At 48.4% G+C, this 20,773-nt stretch overlaps 1 protein-coding gene across 1 annotated transcript in view; it reads right to left on the reverse strand.

The window, feature by feature from the left end:
• ARFGEF2 (ARF guanine nucleotide exchange factor 2) overlaps window positions 1-20,773 on the reverse strand; it is a 2,106,550-nt gene that overhangs the window by 704,248 nt on the left and 1,381,529 nt on the right. Inside the window, exon 32 of the mRNA XM_069651280.1 lies at window positions 8,811-8,949. Coding sequence (XP_069507381.1) covers window positions 8,811-8,949 — 139 coding nt within the window. The remainder of the gene's footprint in view (window positions 1-8,810; window positions 8,950-20,773) is intronic.

Genomic DNA, 20,773 nt, shown 5'->3' on the forward strand with positions numbered 1-20,773 from the left:
TGACTGGTCAGCCACAGCTACCAGGTAAATCTGGGTGGTGCAGACTGCTACCAATTGGGTTTATTGCTTGCTCCTGTAGTCTTAATCTTTTTGCAGTGTTCGCCAAGGGAACTGCACAGGATTCTGCATAACAATATTGGCTGCATTTCTGAGCATGACACACAGGCCTCAGTGTTGCGACCCGCATCCAAACACTACAGACAAACATTGTGGGGGTCGGTCACCAACATTTTGGCCTGGCAATCGGTGCACCTCTTGAAGCCTGAAACCCAGTGAGTTGATATCATGGTCGAGGTTTTCTGAAAAGAAAAGTACATTTTTTTTTACAAAGAAATATTGAGTTAAACTCTAGGTCGTGTCTCTGGTGCAGCATTAAAAAAAAGAAAAAAAAAGGAACTGATGCAAGCGCCGTAGTGACGTGCTATATATACGGCACCTAACGTCGTGTCTGGAGCGGACGATCGAGCAACGAGCAAGACGATCAAAGATTGATGGCCAAGTCGAGGTTCACTACGCTCCCTGCCGAAAAGGTTTCCCAGCAGCAGAGCTGGACGAGGATATCTATCAAGGTGAAGAATCCGCTGGAGAAAAGCAATTCATTGAAGAGGCCTGCACACTCCTCTGATCCAGAAACCCAGAGAGCTGGAAGAAAGGCAGCCTGTTGAAGGGGCAAGGCAACCTAAAGTTCCCTAGTGAAGAAGGCCCTGTGGGCAGCCTGACTACTCCTACAGGACAAGGAGTCAAAGACTGATGCCCTTACTCTGATTGAAACTAACCCAGTGGCGTGAACAAACCCCAAGATAGGGTGTGGGAGTGAGGAACCCCGGGAGAGGGGAACGAGAGTAAAGAGATCCCAAGAGAAGGCGAGAGAGTGAAGACACCCTGGAACAGGGATGATCGAGAGAAACAAGAGAGGAATACCCTGCGTGGAGTTAAAGAGTGTGAAACCCTGGAGGGGAAAAGAAATACTCCTGAGGGGGATTAACAAGTGAAGACGGAATCCTGAGGTGTCAGGAAAAAGGGACTGAAATAACTAATAATATTTTATCTGGCACTATATTTGGAAAATGTAACCATTACAGTGGCACCTGAAGAACTTTATATCCAGGGGAGAAAGCCTGAAACAGAAGAAGTAGTCAAGCATCATTTTAGTTGTTAACCCCTTTAGATTTGTGTGTGCTTGTTATCCTATAAATGTGGTAGACTAGTATAGGATATGGGCTAGGAACTTTGTGTTTTGGATTCATCTCGATAAGAATGTCCTTTTCTTGAACATTTGAGTTTTAGCTTACTACTTCATGTTAATTTTCATTATTTTAGTTTGTTATTGCCTTTATAAAACAAGCAAAAAAGTGGGGTAATACTGCGTCCCTCTGCGCCCGCTAATTCCAATATCGGTGTAGACTGTCGATAATCCAGGTACAGTAATGTTTTACCAAACCATTAATGAAAAAAGTGTGATTGGTTGACCTGGATGTAGCGCCACTGTCAGCACAAGAAAAGTGCCTTTATTACATAGGTGCCCCTTGGTGACACGTGTTTCGACCCTTCCCTATCCGTATGGGCTAATTCTTCAGAGCACGGTGGAACTTTTCAAAAGACAACGTGTTTAACGAAGAATGTGCACTGCTAACAAGAGGATTTCATGATAGAGGATACTCAGATGCATGCTGTGGAATGGGGAGTATACCTTTCCACATACTAATCAGTACAATGATCTATCTGGCAATTTCTTGCTCTTTTAGCTAGAGGAGAATCTCTTGAACCGACTCATCTGTTCCCTCTCTACATACGTAGCATCACAATGCACTATAGGTCTGTGCAAAAACAGATTGCAATGCAATATGTTTTTGGGCATTGTCTTTAATTTATAGGGTTCCAGTGAACCAACACCATCAAAATACTTCCTAGCACAAAAAAAGTTACTAACCTCCACTGGGTGAGTGAATCCAAGTCTCACCTCTCCCAAGTTTTAACTTGCCCACGTTAAGATACGAGACTAGAGCAGCATGATAGGTCACTCTGACTGTTTAGTCGCTCACTCCGCATTTGTAATCACAAATGGGCATGCATGGTTTTTGGAGCATGCAAGGGGAAGACTGCACTTAGACTTTCCACTCTATATAAGCAGTGACTCATGGCTGTTTTATTTCTTGCCCTTATTTAGTTTTTATTAGTGTGAATTTCTTTTTTATACATTTATATACCCAACACTTATCCTTTTAAGTGCCCAGGTTTGATAAAGACCCAAGGAAGGGTTGAAACACGTGTCACCAAGGGGCACATTTGTAATAAAGGCACATTTCTTGACATCATTAGTTTCACGCATTACTCCATGTGATCAGTGGCGCTACATCCAGGTCAACCAATCACTAATTGTAAAACAAGATCATGAAAATCCATGAATTTGATGTCCCAGAGACCCAGAGTCCCAGTCCTAGAAGGAAAGGGTGTTTTGATGTAGGGGAAAGCAGTGATGTTGAATCTCAAAGGAGTTGTTTAAGCTTCTGCCAGCCCTCCTTTCGGATTGCGCTATGAGGCTAACGACCCTGGTTCTCCAGATAACTCAGCAGCAATCTCAGAAAGCTTGCACTTTGACATAAGTCTCAGCAAACAAGAACTGCTTCTGTGCTCACTGAGGGGTGCTTGAACTTCCTGGAAACCGCCACTGTGCTCATAAAGCCTGCATGCTTGTTGGAATAGTGTTGCTGAGCCTTACTGTTCTGCGCCCCCCCTCAGGATCAATGGCTTCAGCTACACAGCACACTAGAATAGCATTCCTCGCGCATTACTTATACGCATTGCATCGTATTCCACGTTACCAGTAGTGTGCATCCTCTTCCATCAATAAGTAATGTGAAATTCTAGAAGAAACAGGCCAGTATAAGTAGTGTATCCCTTGTAAATGTCGTTCTAACCATCAAGGGTTCAGATATTGGGGAGACTATAGACTCATGAAACTTCCCTCAGGTGCCTCTCCGTTGAGAAATGACTGGTTATATTTTTGGTGAATCAGTTGTCTAAAACTAACAAAGACATTAAAATGAAAGACATATGTAAATAGTTACCATGGGCAGCCATTGTTAATGTACTACAGCAGTTCTTAGAATGGAGTTATCAGAATCAAGAATAGAGCTCCAGAAGTACAAATCTAGTATTTTTTAATCAACCTTTAAGAACAGCCGAGGATATGATACATCACATGTAGTTCCCTAGTTCTAGCTTATTCAAGTACATTTCTGTTGAATGCTCTTCCCACCTCTTAGCCGAAGGCACACAGGTATTCTAGATTCATGAGTGATAGGGAGGTTACAGGGGGTAACTAGGAACCAATCAAGTCTTGTTCTTATTTACCTGTTCTGTGGGTATGCGTGGTGTTGAGAAGGTGGTCTTCCTTACCAAATACTCCCTTTCTAGACACCTGCGTTCCTCTGGCACCAACTCCTTGAGTGCAAAGTGGTTTGCTAAACAGAGAGCAGGTGGTCGATCGCTTTCCTCAGTGGGCTTCCTTCTTTGGAAAAGCCTTCCCCTCCTTCTTGGTCTTTAGGAGGACCTCCTTAAGTTCCGGAAAAGCCTCAAGACCTTCCCTGCTTCACCACTTCCTTCACTTCCTCTCCCCCCTGTTAATCGCACAGTTACCTGACTAATGTGTAGGGCCCTTATGTATCCTCGGGGCCCTGACCTCCCACATCTTATCCCAATCGCTGTTTATACCATGCACTTGCTTAGGCTCTCCCTCACCTTTTTCCCTCTTAGCACTTCACCTGCTGCTCTCCATGAGCACCACAGCACGTATCCCATACCCCTCTCCACTTGCACGTTCTGAACACTCACAAGGCATAATAGGTTTGTCTTCCCCTCCCCACTGTCTTTTCTTATTTTGTTGTATTTAATTAACTTAATTATTTATCATTGGTGTATTACATTGTCTTTCATCCCCTGTCCCCTCCCTATTGCCCTGTGGACGCTTTGAAACAGTATTTCCTTGCTGTACAAGTGCCTAACAAGTGAACAATAAACAAATGCTTCTTTTTCACTTGTTCTTACCCCCAGTCAGTGTTTTGTTACTTGCTGTTATATTAGCGCTGAAGGCTCCAGGGTGAATTGCTTGGGTTCAGCAGTTCCTGGGGATTCCAACAGATATGACTTAACAATTGGAGGTGAGGAGGGACAGGGGGAGAATCGAGATGTCTCACCCTCTTAAGTAGGCACTCTTCTACAGCGGATTGGTTCCCATTTAGCCTTCCAAAAGGGGTCCATTCCTGGCTGCTATTTCAGTGTTTTCTGCGTGGTACTTGCTCATACCCAGAAGGCTTTGTCTGCAGGAATTGGGGAGGGGCCCAGGATGTTTGGGAGTCGTTGGACAATGCAAGACGATGGGACTGATACCTCTACCAGCTACCCCAACTCTTTCCCTTTTCCAGTCACTATAAATCAAAGAATCTCGTAATAACCACTGTGGCGTCTCGGGTCCATTGAACTGGCAGAGCTTATCTTTGAAGAAGTGGTTTGAAGCTAACCACCTGCAGAGATTTCTTGTCCTTTGGACTTGTCGAAAATGGTTGTCTTAGTTGAAACTCAGTTTCCAGACATGGATACACATGAGGCCCGGTTAGTACATTTGATCCTAGTAACCAAGCTGCCAATAATATGACATGTTTTCACCAGAATAATTGTATATTCCAAATCACCTCTCACCAGGCCATGGGCTTACACAAGTATGATTAACTGGACTTGGGGGTTGCCCAATGTTAAAAAGGGCAACTCATGGCTGTTAAAACTGTGGGTTCTGGCAGGCTGCCTGCATGAATACACATGTCACTAACTGCCATGATGCAAACTACCGGGCAGCTGCAGTTGGTGTCAGTCTCTGCAGAGAATTGCATGTTTTTACTACAATTCTTAGCAGGGAACATTGGGTTGGATTACCATATTTCAATTTTATAGACAGAATTACCAGAATCCCATTACATTAAAAATCAAAAAGCTCACCCTACTACATTCTTGTAGATGGCATTAAACAGGATTGATTTAAGCCCTCATACACTCATTTTTACATGTTAATATTTTCAAGATAGGGTTTTTCTTAAAAAAATATTTTTGCACACACATTTATTCCAAACTGATCTCACTGTTCAGAACATACAAATCTACTATACTGAGTTATCAAACAAATATAATGCTAACTCAAAAAGAACCTCCCAAACCTGCAGTAAACCTCGGTCATAGGATACTTAAATGTTCAATGTGATAACGGGCCCTGTGATGAATCGCTTTGTAGTTATTCCCACCAGAGACTTACCCAGGACTGCCTTATGGCTACATTCGATGGAGCAGGACGGCAGCAGCAGTGGCGCAGCTCATGACACGTGGAGGAACAAAGGGGTCTCCACTCCTCAGCATGCCTGTGTTGGACCACTGGGAGCTGGGCGGCTGTGTGCTCCACTCAGAGATGGAAATGGATGCGAGAGGATGGCAGAAAGACACTGCAGGACCTCAGAGGAAAAGGCCCTAGCCTTCTCCTTCGACAGTGCCAGGACAAGTCCTGGATGTTTGGAACACCATAGAGCCTATGTGAGGACTGTTTCAAATTCCTGTAGAGGAACCTGGGAAAACGAAAGGGCGTACCTAAATTAATAGAAACATAATATTGTAAAGACTCCCAGGATAATAGAATAAATAAAAGGAAATGAAGAAAGTGAAATCATGATTCAAACAACATAAGTCCCACTGGCTAATAAGGAGAGCGAGCCTAACACAAGGGGACCACAGTATAAACACCCTGCCAACCAATCTCATAGTGAGGGCTTTCCTGCAATCAGCAGCCAATAGGTTGAGGAGTCTGGCTATAAAAGCATAGCTAGCTCACTCTGAACTTGTCTCAGTCAGGGACAGGTTCCTTGTACTTCTCGCCACATGCTAGTGAACGGAAGAGGAGCTGTATCCAGAAGGAGATGCTGCCCTGATGAAGATGCTCGACGACCCTGGAGCACTGACTGCCTGGAAGCTGCCTGGAGGAAACAGATTAACCCAGGGGGAAGGAGAGTACGCCTGAAACCCACCTAAGCCAAAAGGGTGGAAGAGCTGACAAGCCCGAGTAGCCTAAGAAAAGGCTGAGGAAAAACCTTGCTAAATCCCTGATAGAGAAATCAGGACAAAAGCAGGACCCCTGAAAAGAGAAAAAAGCAAAGGCCCCCTGAAGAGGAGAGGGCACTAATCCAGGTCCCCTGAAGATTTGAGGAGGAAAGAGAGAGAGAGTGAGAAAAACTTGAAACCCCAAACAGGAGGTTGGGCAACATACCACACAACCGAGAGAGCGAGGGGAATGAATAACCCAGACGCCTGAGATAATTAACCAAAACGCAGGACCCAGCTGATCCTCGCCTTAGAGGCCCTGTACTTGGAAGGCAACTACAGGTCCCAGTTTGAGTTTTCGCGAAAGCGGCCCTGTTGGTTGTATACTCGAGGAGACCCTCAGAGAAGGACCTTCTTGAATTGCTGGACTTTGTTGTTTTAGGGAAGGAATTTGCTTTAGAGATCACCCAAGAGAAGGACTTTAAGTTCATTTTCTTCATTGCACCATTTGATTTGACTATTCGGACAACTCACTTTCTGGAACTTTTGATTCAGGATACCTTTCTTTTAAGTTGAAGGATTAGTTGTGACAATCAAGCTTACTGTAGGGTTTTTAGTACTTTGGGGCACATTATTACTTCATAGGTGAAGTTAATGTTATGTTTGCGTTATTTATTAAGGGATGGACTTTTAAGTCACTTATATTTGAACACTTTGCGTTATTCTTTAAACCCTGTTTTGGTTGCATCTTCTTAACAAAGTTATTTTCTTTGAAAAGACCCAAAGCTTGAGACCCTTCTGTTCGCCATGAGAGAGAATGTATTTAAGAAAAACCATACGTTGATATTGGTTTTCCCAAATTGAATTTTATTGACTTTTTGCATTAACAAAAACACATTGAATAGCTTTCTCTTTTTGCATGCAACAAGGACCCCGTGAACCAACCCAAACTTGTCAAACCTTGGCCCACGGGAGATGTTCAGAAATGGTGAACAGATTCACATTACAAAAACTCTCCTCATTCCCCTTCAAGCAGGCACAATTACACAATTGTTTAATATCCTAGTCACTCCTATTCCATTTTCCACTCAAACTCCCCTATTACTAAAGAAAAGTAATATCTATACAGAAATGACTTCCCCACAAACAACTAAAACATGTGTGGCACTTAGTCATATAGTCCCTTACACCCGGTTCATCTGTCATTTCCACTCTAAAGCAACATGCCCATTTTATCTTACCTTGATATTTTGAACATGTAAAAGCTCTGTTGTATATTAGTGTGCACATCAATCTCATGATAAACTTTAAAATTGTTTTAAGAGGGTTTATTTTAAACTTACGAATAACACATTTTGAAGAGTAAGAGTATATCACAATGCTTTTAAAATAATAAGTGATTACTTCACTCCAGAGTTGGCGGTGAGAGAAAATAAAAGTAGGGTTCTCTTTGAATGATGCTTGAAACACACAGACCTAATTCAACTAGTCCTTACTTTGCTTCATCTGCATAGAATACAATGGAGTAGATTAAAATAAAAAGATACAGGGCTGGGGAAAGTAAAGTTAAAATATTAGGGTCCAATTTATGTCTGACTTACCCCTGATTTTATTTTTTTAATGTATGCTTGTGTCAATTAGACCCAAATCAGCAATGAAAAAACTTAGAGGAGCATATGCGGTCAGTGAACATCCCCAAAGTGGGTACACAAACATTTCCATATGCATTTCAAAAATATATATGCACAACTAACACCGGAATTGGAGGGGGTGCAAGAAGTGTGAAAAAGCGGACAATTGCTGTGAAATTGGCAGCATGTATAGGGAGTGACAATATCCATCAGAAAATAATTTGCATACTGATGACACAAAGCAACACAGGTTCGATCCCTGGCTCCGTGCTTACAAACCTCTGGTTATTAAGCGTGTTATAAATACGCAACTAAGACATATTCCTGTAACAGCGCCTCGATGCCCCGGGCTGTGTGAGCGCTTTAAAAATGCAAATAAATAAATAAACAAGGGTGCCAGTAAGCTTACAGGCACCCTTGATTCCCGGACCACCACACTAGAAGTCTGCCTGCTGGAGCCGCTGCGCCATGCAAGTCTGACCCTGCCGGGCACAGCGGCCCTAGTAGGCAAAGCTGTCAGGGAAGCACCGGCACCGTTAGCAACGGTGCTTCCAAGTCCCCATTCCAGTGGAGTCCGGGAATGGGGACTTACCAAATCCCCTGCCCGACTTCCCGCTCTGCCGGGACTTGTAATGTCCCGGTGGCACCGGGAAGTCAGGCAGCGGATCCGGTGTTACAGGTATGGCAGCAACCTGACGGTAGCACCGGCGGGTTACCGCTGCACTCATAATGAGGCCCATTGTCTACATTGTAGGAAATGTGAATGTAATAAAATAATTTGGCTTAAGTGATTATCTTTATGAATATCAACAATTGCATGGGTAAGCCAGACATGTGTTGGATATTGCTTTTGTGACTATCATGGCCAGAAATTATTAAGGACCACACAGACATAACCTAAGCATGGCATACAGACTTGTAAAAGTTTGCTTTTGCGAAATGGCCTCACCCAAACTGTAAAGTAGGACTGCTAAATGAATAAAAATATCATGACCACGCCATACCTAGCCTTATATAAAATGCAAACAGTAATTCGGAAAAGTATCGCAGGAATATAAATTGACAGGATAACTTATAACAATGCACTCATGTACCGTAACTTACACACTAGGGATTGTGGTTTTGAAGATTTCTAACATACAAGTACAGGTTTGATCCCAGACTTCACAGCTGAATTTCTCTCCATTTAATATAACCAGGTTATCTAAGCAGTTAGTCCCCGATCGGGCCAGTTGTTCATTATCTGGAACAGAAATGTGTAGCCATCAATTTAAACATTTTTCTCAAAGAGTAAATAAAACATGTCACATTAGCTTGAAGGACACACACACACACGTTTTTAAATGCTACAAGGCATAAGAAGGTAGTTTTTGATGGTTCTTTTTCTACAACAACTACTTTTATTTTATCATGTTGTTTGTGCACTTTCACACAATCAGGAAGGAGCTGTGAATGTTAGGACAAGATGAACAGCCTATAAACCAACAAAATTAACTAGAAATCCCCAAGTCAGCAAAAAGTACCAACGGGAGGTGGGATGAGGAGTTGAAGGTGGAAGTGCCACATGCTTTTATTTTTTGGGGGAACACTCTTTTTTGTGTACTTTGTTTATTGCATTTTCAAAAACAGAAAAAAAAACAGACAACATTGACAATTTAGAGTATCCAAGTTACAGAAATCGATTCCATTTTGAACATAGACATTGACAGCTTGATTACCATCCTTACAACGTATTGCCTCCTTATTACTGCTCCGCCCACACCCCCTCTTAATTAGTCAACAAATAATGCACATAGGGGAACCAAATGTGTGGGGGTCTAGCGTGTAGAGGCACGGTGTGGATATATGAAGTTTCCATGTCATAGCAATACGCTACATTGTCCCACCATGAGGAGACTGGCTAACCTAAGGGCATGTTTGGACAGGGATATTGTGCAGCTGAACAACAGTACCAGTGGCTCCCTCCCAACCTGTTCCTGAGAATGAGCAAGATCTTAGCCACCACCTCCCTGCAAAGGCAGGCTATCAGCGGGCATCACCAGGCCAAATGCAGGCAGTCAGCCTGCTGAATTTACATTTGTTGCGTTCCTCTGGCGTTTCGGGGAAATGTTTGTGTAGGTTAGCTTGGGTGTGTTACGTCTGGTGGACAAAGTTCAAGAGAATCTGTTTGAATCTGGCATTCAGGGAGACCTGAGTTTGGAACAGGATGTATATTTCCTGTCCTCCTCGCTAATTTCCGTTACCAACGCCGCCCGCCACCTGAGTCTGGGAGCATCCCCCACCCATGGGATGTCAGTTATCAAGCTTGGATATAAGTGAGAAACAAGGTGACCCTCATCCTGTGCTTGAATGACCCAATGCAAAAAGTCCCAGGTGTGTGGATGCTCTGGAAATGAGGGGAAACTGTGCCTTCAGGGCGTTTCTGGTTCTGAAGGTCCAGATGCATAGATTCCCCTATTAGCCCTCATCTTCTGTATGGACAGGAACCTACCATCCGGCTACAAATCCCAAAGAGGACAACCCAATCTAATTTACCCATTGTAGGTATGCCCATTATCTCGTGATCCCTAGGGCGACCATGTGACTAGCGGGGAGCATCAGTGAGTACAGAATAGTCACACCCATTTTCCTGCGACTTTTCACAATGTCCATGCTACCTGTGACCCGCCTCTGGGCACCCAGGGTCGCTGACCGCAGGCGGTTGGGAGCCGCTAGGGCTCTATCTACCTGAACACGCAGCCTTTATAAACTGAATGGTATAGCAGAATGACAGGTAATGAACATGCGCAGCCCCGTGATACCTCTCCAGATCTGGTAAAGCCATCACACCTCTGTGGTATGGTTGGGATAAAGTCCAAGCCACCCTGGGCTGTTTCCCAGCCTACAGGAGTTCTGCAATGATCCCTCGTAACCTTGTGAAAAAAAACTGGATGCCGCTGGGACCTGTCTGGGCATTAGCGGAAGCAGGCAGTTGGTCAGCGTACATTTTGTTATCAACATTGATGAGGGCGATTGGCCGCTACAACAAGCACTATGGGGGTTTCCCTATTTTATGCAACAGGGTGATGGTCGCCTCCCGCATGGGTGTGGGGTGGTAATATCCTTGGTCTACAGATTCCTCATATACCTAAAGGTGGAATGTGGCCAGGATCCAAGCATATGCTTTACAGAACTCACCAGGTAGCCCGTCTGGGAGGCCGGGGGCTTAGCTCCTGGGAGGGGTTTAATGACTGCCAGAATCTCCTCTACTGTTTTTTCCCGATTGAGTAACTCTCCAAGCAGGGGAGTCAAGCAATATAGCTTGATGTTCTCCAGATATTGTTGCATATAGGATGCCTCTGCATATAGAGGACAATAGAACTTTTGCAACTCCATCCTCACTACACCCTTTATAGGAGCCCAGCTGTTATGCCTGGAAGTTGAACCTTTGTTTAGTTTATGTTTATGGTGAGCTATGCAATTTTTTATTACTATGGTCAATCTTTTGCCTGCATACTGTATTGTCTTTTACCACTGCAACCAACTGACGCTATGTTACCTTTTGCAAATGCAAATAAACTAAATTTAAAATAAATAAAGGACCATAGAAAGTGCAGAAGAGAAACAGAAATTCCCTCTTCTCCCCCGGATACTTGAATAACCTCAAATTGTGGAGGAATTTTGCCAGGCTAGTAGAGCCCCCGATTTCTATCCTACCCCATATTGCCACACCTGGTGGTGGCCTCTGCTCATGTATTTAATCTCACACGATGCATTGCTACAGAAGCGGTCTAGTTCCTGCTTCATTTCGGCAAGATCTTGGGTGTCCTTGGAGGACACGTATGCTAGTCTAGTTCTTTCAATTTGCTGTCATTAGTCACCAAGTCCCTCCTAATCAATTGTAGGACCTCTGCTTCTATAGTTAGAGATCCCCCGGATATAACATTTTAGACTCCTGTATAGAACGCCTTGTGAACCCACCAAACCCCTGTTGACGAGGAAGGTGGTTATTTCCGTTTGTACCTCCTCTCTAAAAAGCACGTCAATCAGGGCGTCTGACTTAAAGTGTCAGGTTTTCGCGGCAATATGGCTTTCCAACACCTGACACTCCAGCAAGACCAGGGAGTGGTCGGATATGGTCGGAGGAAGAATTTGGTATTGATCCAGTATGAAACCCCCTTCCCGAGAAGCCAGCATATAGTCTATTGGGGACGCTGACCCACGTACCCCTGAATGAAAGGTGTAGTCCCACTCACCATGTGTTGTGACATCCAGACATCTACCAACCCGTATGTGTTGCAAATCTCCATGCTGAATTTAACCCTTTAAGTGCCATGGGTATTTCCCCCCAGTGCCAAGGCCTGTTTTGGTGATTTCGGTATGTGGCCATTCAATGCCTTGGAACTTTTTTGTTACATGAGATATCTTGGCCAAATTTGGCTCCTTTTTTTCCCACATGTAGGCGGTCATAAAGCCACCCAGGAATTCTAGGTTGCTGTAGGGGGGTGAGAGAAAATAAGCAAAAAAGGCAAAAATGTTGGGTTTTTTCAAAAAATGCCAATAAAATGATGTACAAAGAACACTGTGGTTTTTTCCTTGCAAGAGCTAGGAACAAATGGTTTGCTCTACTGAGTTCCCCAATTTCCTGGCTTTCAAGAACAGGTTGAGTGGAAACGATACAAAATTATTTTGATGTGGTTATCAACTGTTTTGTGAGAGGTAGGCGATTTTGGCCATTTTTGCCAATTGGACATGCATGGACGGAATGGAAGAAAAGCGTAGGAACGCCGAATTGGAGGACAGAAAGGCATATATTTCTGAAAAGTGGACAAAATTCCAAGTTTAGGAAGGGATGATTTGCATAGGTCAGGCAACAACTAGGTAGGGGAAAATGCCATAGATTGGGGGAAAAGCGGGGAAACTACTGAAAAAAAGGAATCTGTTGGACATGGTTGGCTTGGTACGGCAATGGCTTCTATGAATTTTGAGAAAAGCAATGCTCTGCTACATTCCCCCTCGACTCTTGCAGTTAGGAAAGCACACATGTTTTGTAGTGTTTTACAAAACAAGCAATACCACAAGCCAAACACTGAGCCATGGTACACAGGAGTTTTATGCTCATGGCCTGAACAGACGCACTTAGCATGTGTAAATCGGGAAAAACAATGTGGTGAGGAATGGCAAGCATCCATTTTTTGAAAGAGCACAGGCAGACCTTTTCAAGGGTAGGTGACTTGTGCAGGTTACAAAAGTGTATGGTGCCTAAAGCAGCGACTAAATGTAGGTCACATTTGGGAAATGAAAGGCTTGTGTGACAAAGGGCACCAGCAAATGGGTCAAAACGTTATGAAAACCACACAAACACAACAAATGTTATACCTTCCTGCGTTTCCACAGGTGTCTCGATGAAAACGGTACCCTCACATGTGTGGGTGCACCTACCTGGGCGCCAAGGGGAAAGCCTAAAACACAGGTAACCCCAAGTCTGTTTCGACACCTGAATTTGACACTTTCTCCAGACAAGCACAACATACAGATACGGGCCTCGGGTGTCCAAGCCACCAAGGAAAACAGGGAACCCCCATGCATTTCCAAAAAGAGGACACCCGTGGGAATCCGCAGAGGTATGATTTGCGCAAATCGGCCCAGAATTCATTACCCAGAAGCCCTGGCAAAGTCCGAAATGTGCTGAAAAACCCCACATTTTTCACTTTGTGGGGGGGTTCTGGGAAAAACATTCTGGTCCACTTTGCGCAAGTTGAACCTCTGTGGATTCCTACTGGTGCCCCCTTTTCAGAAATGCATGGGGTTCCCAGTTTTCCTTGGTGGCTTGGACACCCTATGCCCAAATCTGTAGGTTATCTCCCCAAACCCTTTTGTGGTTACCAGTGGGTTAGCCGTTTCCCTTTGCGGCTAGATTGGTGAACCCACACATGTGAGTTAACGTTTTCGTTGGGACACCTGTGGGAACGTGGGAAGGTATGACATCTGTTGGCGGTGTGTTTCGTTGGATGAGCAGAGTGAAATGTCTGGAAATTGTGTTTTTTACCCCCAAATTCGGAATTTGACAGAGGTTCTGGGTAGTAGATTCTGGGCCGATTTGCGCAAGGGAGACCCCTGTGGATTCCCACGGGTGTCCTCTTTTGGGAAATGCATGGGGTTCCCTGTTTTCCTTGCTGGCTTCGACACCCTAGGCCCAAATCTGTAGGTTGCCCACATGAACAAATTGTGCTGTGGCGAAAGGCTTGGGGTTACCAGCGGGTTCCCCTTTTCCTTTTGCCCCCCCTGGTAGGTGCACCCACACAGGTGAGGTACCTTTTTCTTCGGGACTCGCTCAAAACAAGGTGCCAAAAAGGACGAGCTATCTCATCCTTGGCACGGCACATGCACTTCCAAGGACAAGCTATCTCGTCCTTGGCACTTAAGGGGATAAGGGAGCTATGGATCACGATGGTGACTCCTTGGGAATACGCTCAATACGAGGAATAGTTCTTGTTGCAGCCCCATTGAGTGGCCCTCCATGGAAGGTGTGAGATGTGTCTTCTGGATGAAGGATGCCACAAAGTTCTGCCACCTAATGTGTAGCAGGAGCCTCCTAGTTGTGCCCAACTGATTGCCACCTCTAATATGGAACAAGTTACTTACCTGTAACTGTTGTTCTCCAGCATGGATTCACATGCTCATGAATATTCCCCGTCGTCAGGCTGGGAATCCTCGGTAAAGAAAAAATCACAATCAGTTTTGTTTCTGATCTGTCTTTCTTAGTAGTAACCAATCACTGGTCTCTGGGTCATACTGCATCCAGCCAATGACTGCCCTCTCCCTAAGCCCCCACCCCTGGCAGCCATCCTCCGAATTGGTAGCACGTGAAGTGGCAGTATGACTAAGTGAAGAGCCGCAGAGGGGTAGGAGGGAGGGTTCGCATGTGAATCCATGCCAGACCCATGCTGGAGAACAACAGTTACAGGTAAGTAACTTGTTCCTTCTCTAGCTGGGGTCTGGCATGGATTCACATGCTCATGAATATAAGAATACATAGCAGTACACACATGCACAACCACGGCAGGTGGCAAGGCTCAACATTAAGCATTACATAAACTCAACATTAAGCAACTCTTACCACCTCGCCAGACCCACCCTTCAGGTGAACAGGTTGCGCAGCACTGCTTGGCCGACTCTGGACTCCTCCCTGGAATCCCGGTCAATGCAGTAGAATTTCGTGAAGGTGTGCGTCGACCTCCACGTAGTAGCCCTGCAGATGTCCAGCAGGGGCATACCAGACAAGAACACTGTAGTAGCAGCGATCGCTCTGGTCGAATGGGCTCTCGGACGGCCGGGCAACGGTCGGTTTGCCAACCGATGACAGTGCATGATGCAGCCGGAGAGCCATCTGGAAATGGAAGCCTTCGAGAGGGCCTTCCCTTGATTCACAGGTCCAAAGTTCACAAAAAGCTGTGATGTCTTCTGAAAACTCTTTGTGCGGTCCACGTAGAACTTCAGCGCTCTAGCTACATCCAGCGAGTGCAAAGTCCTCTCGGCCGGCGATGAAGGCGACGGGAAGAAAACTGGCAACACCAAGGGCTTGCTGAGGTGGAAGTCCGACGGCACCTTGGGCATGAAGGAGGGGTGCGTCCTCATCACCACCCTCGTCTCGTGGAAAGTCAAGTATGGAGGCTTGCAGGATAGGGCCTGGATCTCTCCCACTCGTCGTGCGGAGGTGATGACCACAAGGAACGCTGTTTTCCACGACAGAAATTTCAACGGTGCCGAATGCAGAGGCTCGAATGGCGGCCCCATGAGCCTGGTCAGCACCACGTTGATCTCCCACGCCGGGGCCGGAGCCTTCACCGGCAGGAACGATCGGAACAGTCCCTTCATAAATTCCTTCACCAGGCGATGAGACCACAGGGATGACCGTCCCGTAGTCCTGGTGTAATGGGAAATCACTGCAAGATGGATCTTGATGGAAGCATGAGCTAGTCTCGCCTTGGCCAGCGATAGCAGGTACGGCAGCACTTGAGGGGCCGTAATTCGCAGAGGGTTAATCTTTTGTGCACGGCACCAGACAGAGAACCTGTTCCACTTGTGTCCGTAGCACTTGAGAGTTGAGCACCTCCTTGCAGTCCGCCGGGATATCAAATCCTCCAAACTCTAGTGCTGCAGGAGCCAGGCCTGCAAGTTCCTCACGACCTGGAGTCGCTGGAGGATGGCGCCTCCTTCTCTGGAGAGAAGATCTGCGTCTGTCGACAGTCTGACTGGGGGGGGGATGCTGACAAGTCCAGAAGGTCCAGGAACCAGATCGGTCTCGGCCACGCCGGTGCGACGAGGATCATCCTGCACCGGGACCTCTTGAGTTGGTTGATGAGTCGGAGCGGCAACGGAGGGAATGCATACAGGAACAGGGCATCTCAGGGGAACGAGAAAGCATCGCCCATGCTCCTCGGCTGGGGAAACCTGCTGGCGAACCCCTGGCACTTGGAGTTCGTCACCGTCGCAAACAGGTTGATCTGGGGCCTGCCCCATCGTTGGCAAAGTCGATCCACTTGATCCTGGCGCAGCTCCCACTCGTGGCACGAGCACAGCTCCCTGCTGAGTGAGTCGGCAATGACTTTCTTTGTTCCTGCCAGATGGAAGGGCACCAGAAACATCCCCTGGGCGACGGCCCAGTGCCACAGATCCTGGGCCTCCTTGGACAGGGCTAGGGATCTGGTGACTCCCTGCTTCCAGATGTAGAACATTGTGGTGGTGTTGTCGGTGAAGATGCTCACCACCTTGTCCTTGAGGGACGGGAGAAACGACCTGAGAGCCCAGAACAATGCTCAGAGTTCCAGGATGTTGATGTGGAGTGACCTCTCCTCCGGGAGCCAAAGGCCTCTCGCGTGCAGATCTCCGGTGTGCGCTCCCCATTCCTCCAGGGAGGCATCCATCGTCATCATCTCCTGATGTACCAGGGTCTGAAAGTCCTTGCCCGCCGTGAGATGCGCGCGGGTCCCCCACCATCGAATCGCTTGGCGGAAAACCTTGTTGAGCGGGATCCTGTCTTCGAAGCTGCCCGTTGCTTGTATCCAAACGGGCGTCGAGGAACTCTTGTAGAGGACACATCCGTAGCCTGCACAGGCGCACCAGATAGATGCATGAGGACATCATTCCGGGCAGGGACTTGATGGCTCTCACCCTGGCCACGCCCGTGGCCAGCAGGCGCTGCACCTTGCCCAAGATGGCCTTCGTCCTCTTCTCCGACGGCGAGGCCAATCGCGCCACTGTATCGAGTTTAGTTCCCAGAAACAGTGCGACCTGAGACGGGACCAGGTGGGATATCGAGTAGGTGATGGAGAAGCCCAGATCCGTGAGAAGTTGGACGGTCTCCGCTGTGTGTTCGACAGCAAGCTCTCTTGTCCTTGCACGGATGAGCCAATCGTCCAGGTAGGGGTAGACGTGGATCCCCCGCAGGCGCAGCCGCGCCGCCACTGGTGCAAGGCACTTGGTAAACACCCTGGGTGCCGACTTCAGCCCGAATGGCATGGACTTGAATTGGTAGTGCCGCCCTTGGACTACGAATCTGAGAAACATTCGGTGCCCTTTTAGAATGGGGATGTGGAAGTAAGCATCCTCCAAGTCCAGCGACGATAGGAAGTCGCCCTCCTCCAGCTGTCCCAGCATGTGCTGGAGGATGACCATCCTGAACTTTTGTGCCTTGATTTATTTGTTTAGCCGCCGCAGGTCCAGGATGGGGCGCCAACTGCCTGTCTTCTTTCTGACAAGGAAGTACCTTCAGTATACTCCGGAGCCCCAGAGCCTCTTCAGGACGAGCTTGATGGCACCCTTCTTGAGCATTGCCCTTACTTCTAACAGCAGTTGAGGGACGTGATTTTCCTTCCTGGCCACGGGAGGAATGCAGGGGCACTTTCTTTGAAACTCGAGAGTGTGCCCGTGGGCCCGGGCATCCAGCACCCAACGGTCGGTGGAGATGGACTCCCACACGCCGACTAACTTCGCCAACCGCCCTCCCACCAGGGTGCTCCGGTGGGGGCCCGACGCTACGGCCGGTTCAGTCCTGCTTGGAGGCGGCCTTGCCGCCGGCGAGATCCTCCTGACTTGCCGCGTCCTCTGTAGGCCTCCTGCGACGAGGAGCCTCCGCCGGATCCATTGGAGGCACCCTCCGGCGTTCTGAAAGGGCAGCCGTCGTTGCTGCAACACTCCCAAGGCCCGAGCCGTCTCCGTGTCGGTCTTGATGGCCTGAAGTGACTCATCCACCATTTTTCCAGACAGGTTCCTCCCGTCGAAGGGCATGTCCAAAACCCTGGTTTGCACGTCCGGGCGGAAATCAGTTGCCTTGAGCCATCCTCGCCGTCGAAGGCAAACACCGTTGCCCAACTGGCGATATCCGTGGCCACCGTTATGGCGTGGTCCGACGCCACCTCACCTTCCTGTAGGATCCCCAGGGCCTCCGACCTCTTGTCGTCTGGTAGGAAGTCCAGCCGGGGAGCGATCTTGTACCGCAGCTCCCTGTCGTAGCGGGCCACAATCGCTAGGGCGTTGGCCACCTTAATTGTCATCTCCGCAGACGAGATGACTCGTCGTCCCATGGCGTCCAGCATTTTTCCCTCGCCGTCAGGTGGGGAGGTCGAAGTTGAGGATGAGGCCCCCGCCGCCTTCTTCTTGGCCGCCGCCGAGACCGAATCCGGGGTCGGCTGTGCCCTAAGGCACAAAGGGGCGGAATCGGGGACCCGGTACTTCTCGTACCGATTCCTCTTGGCAGGCATCTTCAGGAGAGCAAGTCCCTCCTCCCAGATACCGTCAATCAATGGTACTGCGAGGACCGTCTTCCTCTTGGCCTCGCGCCGCTTATAGAGGAAACCTTCCTTCTTCTGTTCCTCAGGGCAGAACTGAAAAAGCTCGGATGCCCCGGCAATCATGGCATGGAAGGAGCCAATTTCGTCAGGCGGGGAGGCCCGAGTTAGTGGTGATGGAAGGCCCATCCCGTCGTCACCACCGTCGTCATCCGTCCCTGTCGTGGCCATATCCGTTCCCGTGTCATCCCTAGGATCAGGGGAAGGAGATGAAGGCTGAGCGGGCCGCGAGGGCTGGAAAGGCGTGGGGGTGGGGGGTGATCTCTCCTCCGCTTGCTTGGAGGGCTTCCCGACGGGCCCGGTTCTGCTGGGTCGTCCGTTGGGGTGAGGGGCAATCTCGTCCTCATCTCTGTGCATAAGGTTTGGATTGCCATCAAAAAGGCCACCGAGTTGTCCTGAGGCTCTGTAACGCTCACCTGGTATCCACGGGGACGTCACTCAGCCTGTTCTGACCTCTTACGACCTCAAACCCTTCCCTGGAGTCTACTCGACTGGAGACTAGGCCTTGTTTTCTTGGAAAGTGTGCTCTCCGTCCTGCTTTCAGCGCAGGGCCGCGTTGATTGATGCAGGCTCATTGCTGTCTAGTTACTTCACTGGCAAGAGTCCGACAGGTAAGTATGTGTCTTTTGAACTGAAGTAGATGATGGCCGGCGTCCTGGGATGGCGACGTGCTGCTGAGATGAGTAGCGCTGAAGGTGAGTGAGAGCGCAATGCGCGATGCAACCCTTTCGTATTTGTATTGAACCAAGTTCTTTTTCTGTGTCTTTTAGGTGCCGCAACGTTTTCAGCGTGGATGCCGGTTATAAAGAAGAAATGCGGTGAGTAAGCGCGGTATGCGGCGCCTCTAGATGTTTCCACGCTAACCTGGAGTGTCTTTTCCCTCTTGCAGATGGATAAGAAGTTCCGGAGACAGACAGAGTTCCCACAGAGAGGCTGGGATTCAGGTAAGAGTTTGAAGCTCGTACAGTCTTTAAAAATAAGCGAAGATTTGCTGAATGCTTACTAATAACTTTTTTCTGTTCTTTTCCCTTTTCCTTAGGAAGTGGCATGCCGGGATGGGAATGATACCGCCGAAGATGCCCCCAGAACAGAACCGATGAATGATGGGCAGAAGCGCCGAAAGGTAAGGCTGTTCCAAACAGTGTGCTTGTTCTTGCAGGAGCTGAGCGCAGAAGAAAGATGCAGGCCTACTGGAGACTGATCCGAACACGCTGAGTGTCACACTGCAGGTGCAGAAAACACAATGCATGTTTCTCAGCCTGGCCGTGGCTTAAATAGCCTCTGGGTATCCCAGGTTTCTCTGGGCTGAACCACACCCAAAAGACTAGACTGCACATGCAGTTCTGGGAACCGAAATAGGTGGGGGCATCCATCTTGTCCCCATCAATGCACTACAAGTCCAGTGTCCAATGTTATCCTATGGGAGTGAGTGAGTCTGGTGCCACAAGCAGCAAGTCTGACTCCAAGTGGGTCTTTGGAGGGATGGAGAGGCCCTTGAGGGCCATGTAGGTGATCGTGGCCTGGCTCCAGCCTGACATCTTGGAGGGCTGGGGACATGAGGGGCAGGACAGCCTCGGGCACTGGCTGCGACAGGCGTGATGGTTGCCCCCCCTCCACGGGAGTCTCGTCGGCGCCACCGTCGCTCTCTTCGTCCACCTCATCGGGGTTCCCCCCCGTGGGACCAGACCTCCTCGAACCTCTTGTTGAGGCCCTTCACAACTTCAACCAGCTCCTCCTCAGAGGCTGTATCCGTGTCCGTGACAGCCACCGCCCCCCTCTTCTTCCACTGGGGTCTTCACGGGGGTCTTATCGATGGGCTGAAAAGAGGATTCCCTCTGTGGCGGCAGGGAAAGTCTGGGCCCTGAGGTCGCCTCCACTGGGTTAGCCTCCACAGGCTTCGCCAGGGCCGCCACGACTCCCTCAATAGAGGCCTTGTCCGGTTGAATCAAGGCCTTCACCACCTTGGGCGCGCTTGAGGCCTTCACCTTGGGGGAGGGGTCACCGCCTCGCTCCCCCTCGGCTGATCCCTTCGAGATTGACTGGGGCCTCTCCAGAAGCTTAGCCGGGTTCTCGGATGTTCTCTTCCCCGAGCCAGAGCGTTGGCTCATGGTTGATGTCGTCGGTGAAAGTGCACCCTGCCTGGCAGCCGAGGAGCCCGACCCTTCGGCGCTCCCGGTGCCCGTGGACTCGCGGTGCTTTGTCTTCTTTTGGGCCTCCGTCGCCGGGGCGCCCTCACAG

Source organism: Ambystoma mexicanum, chromosome 3p, assembly GCF_040938575.1.
Source record: "Ambystoma mexicanum isolate Mex_15411 chromosome 3p, UKY_AmexF1_1, whole genome shotgun sequence".
Taxonomy (NCBI): Eukaryota; Metazoa; Chordata; class Amphibia; order Caudata; family Ambystomatidae; genus Ambystoma; species Ambystoma mexicanum.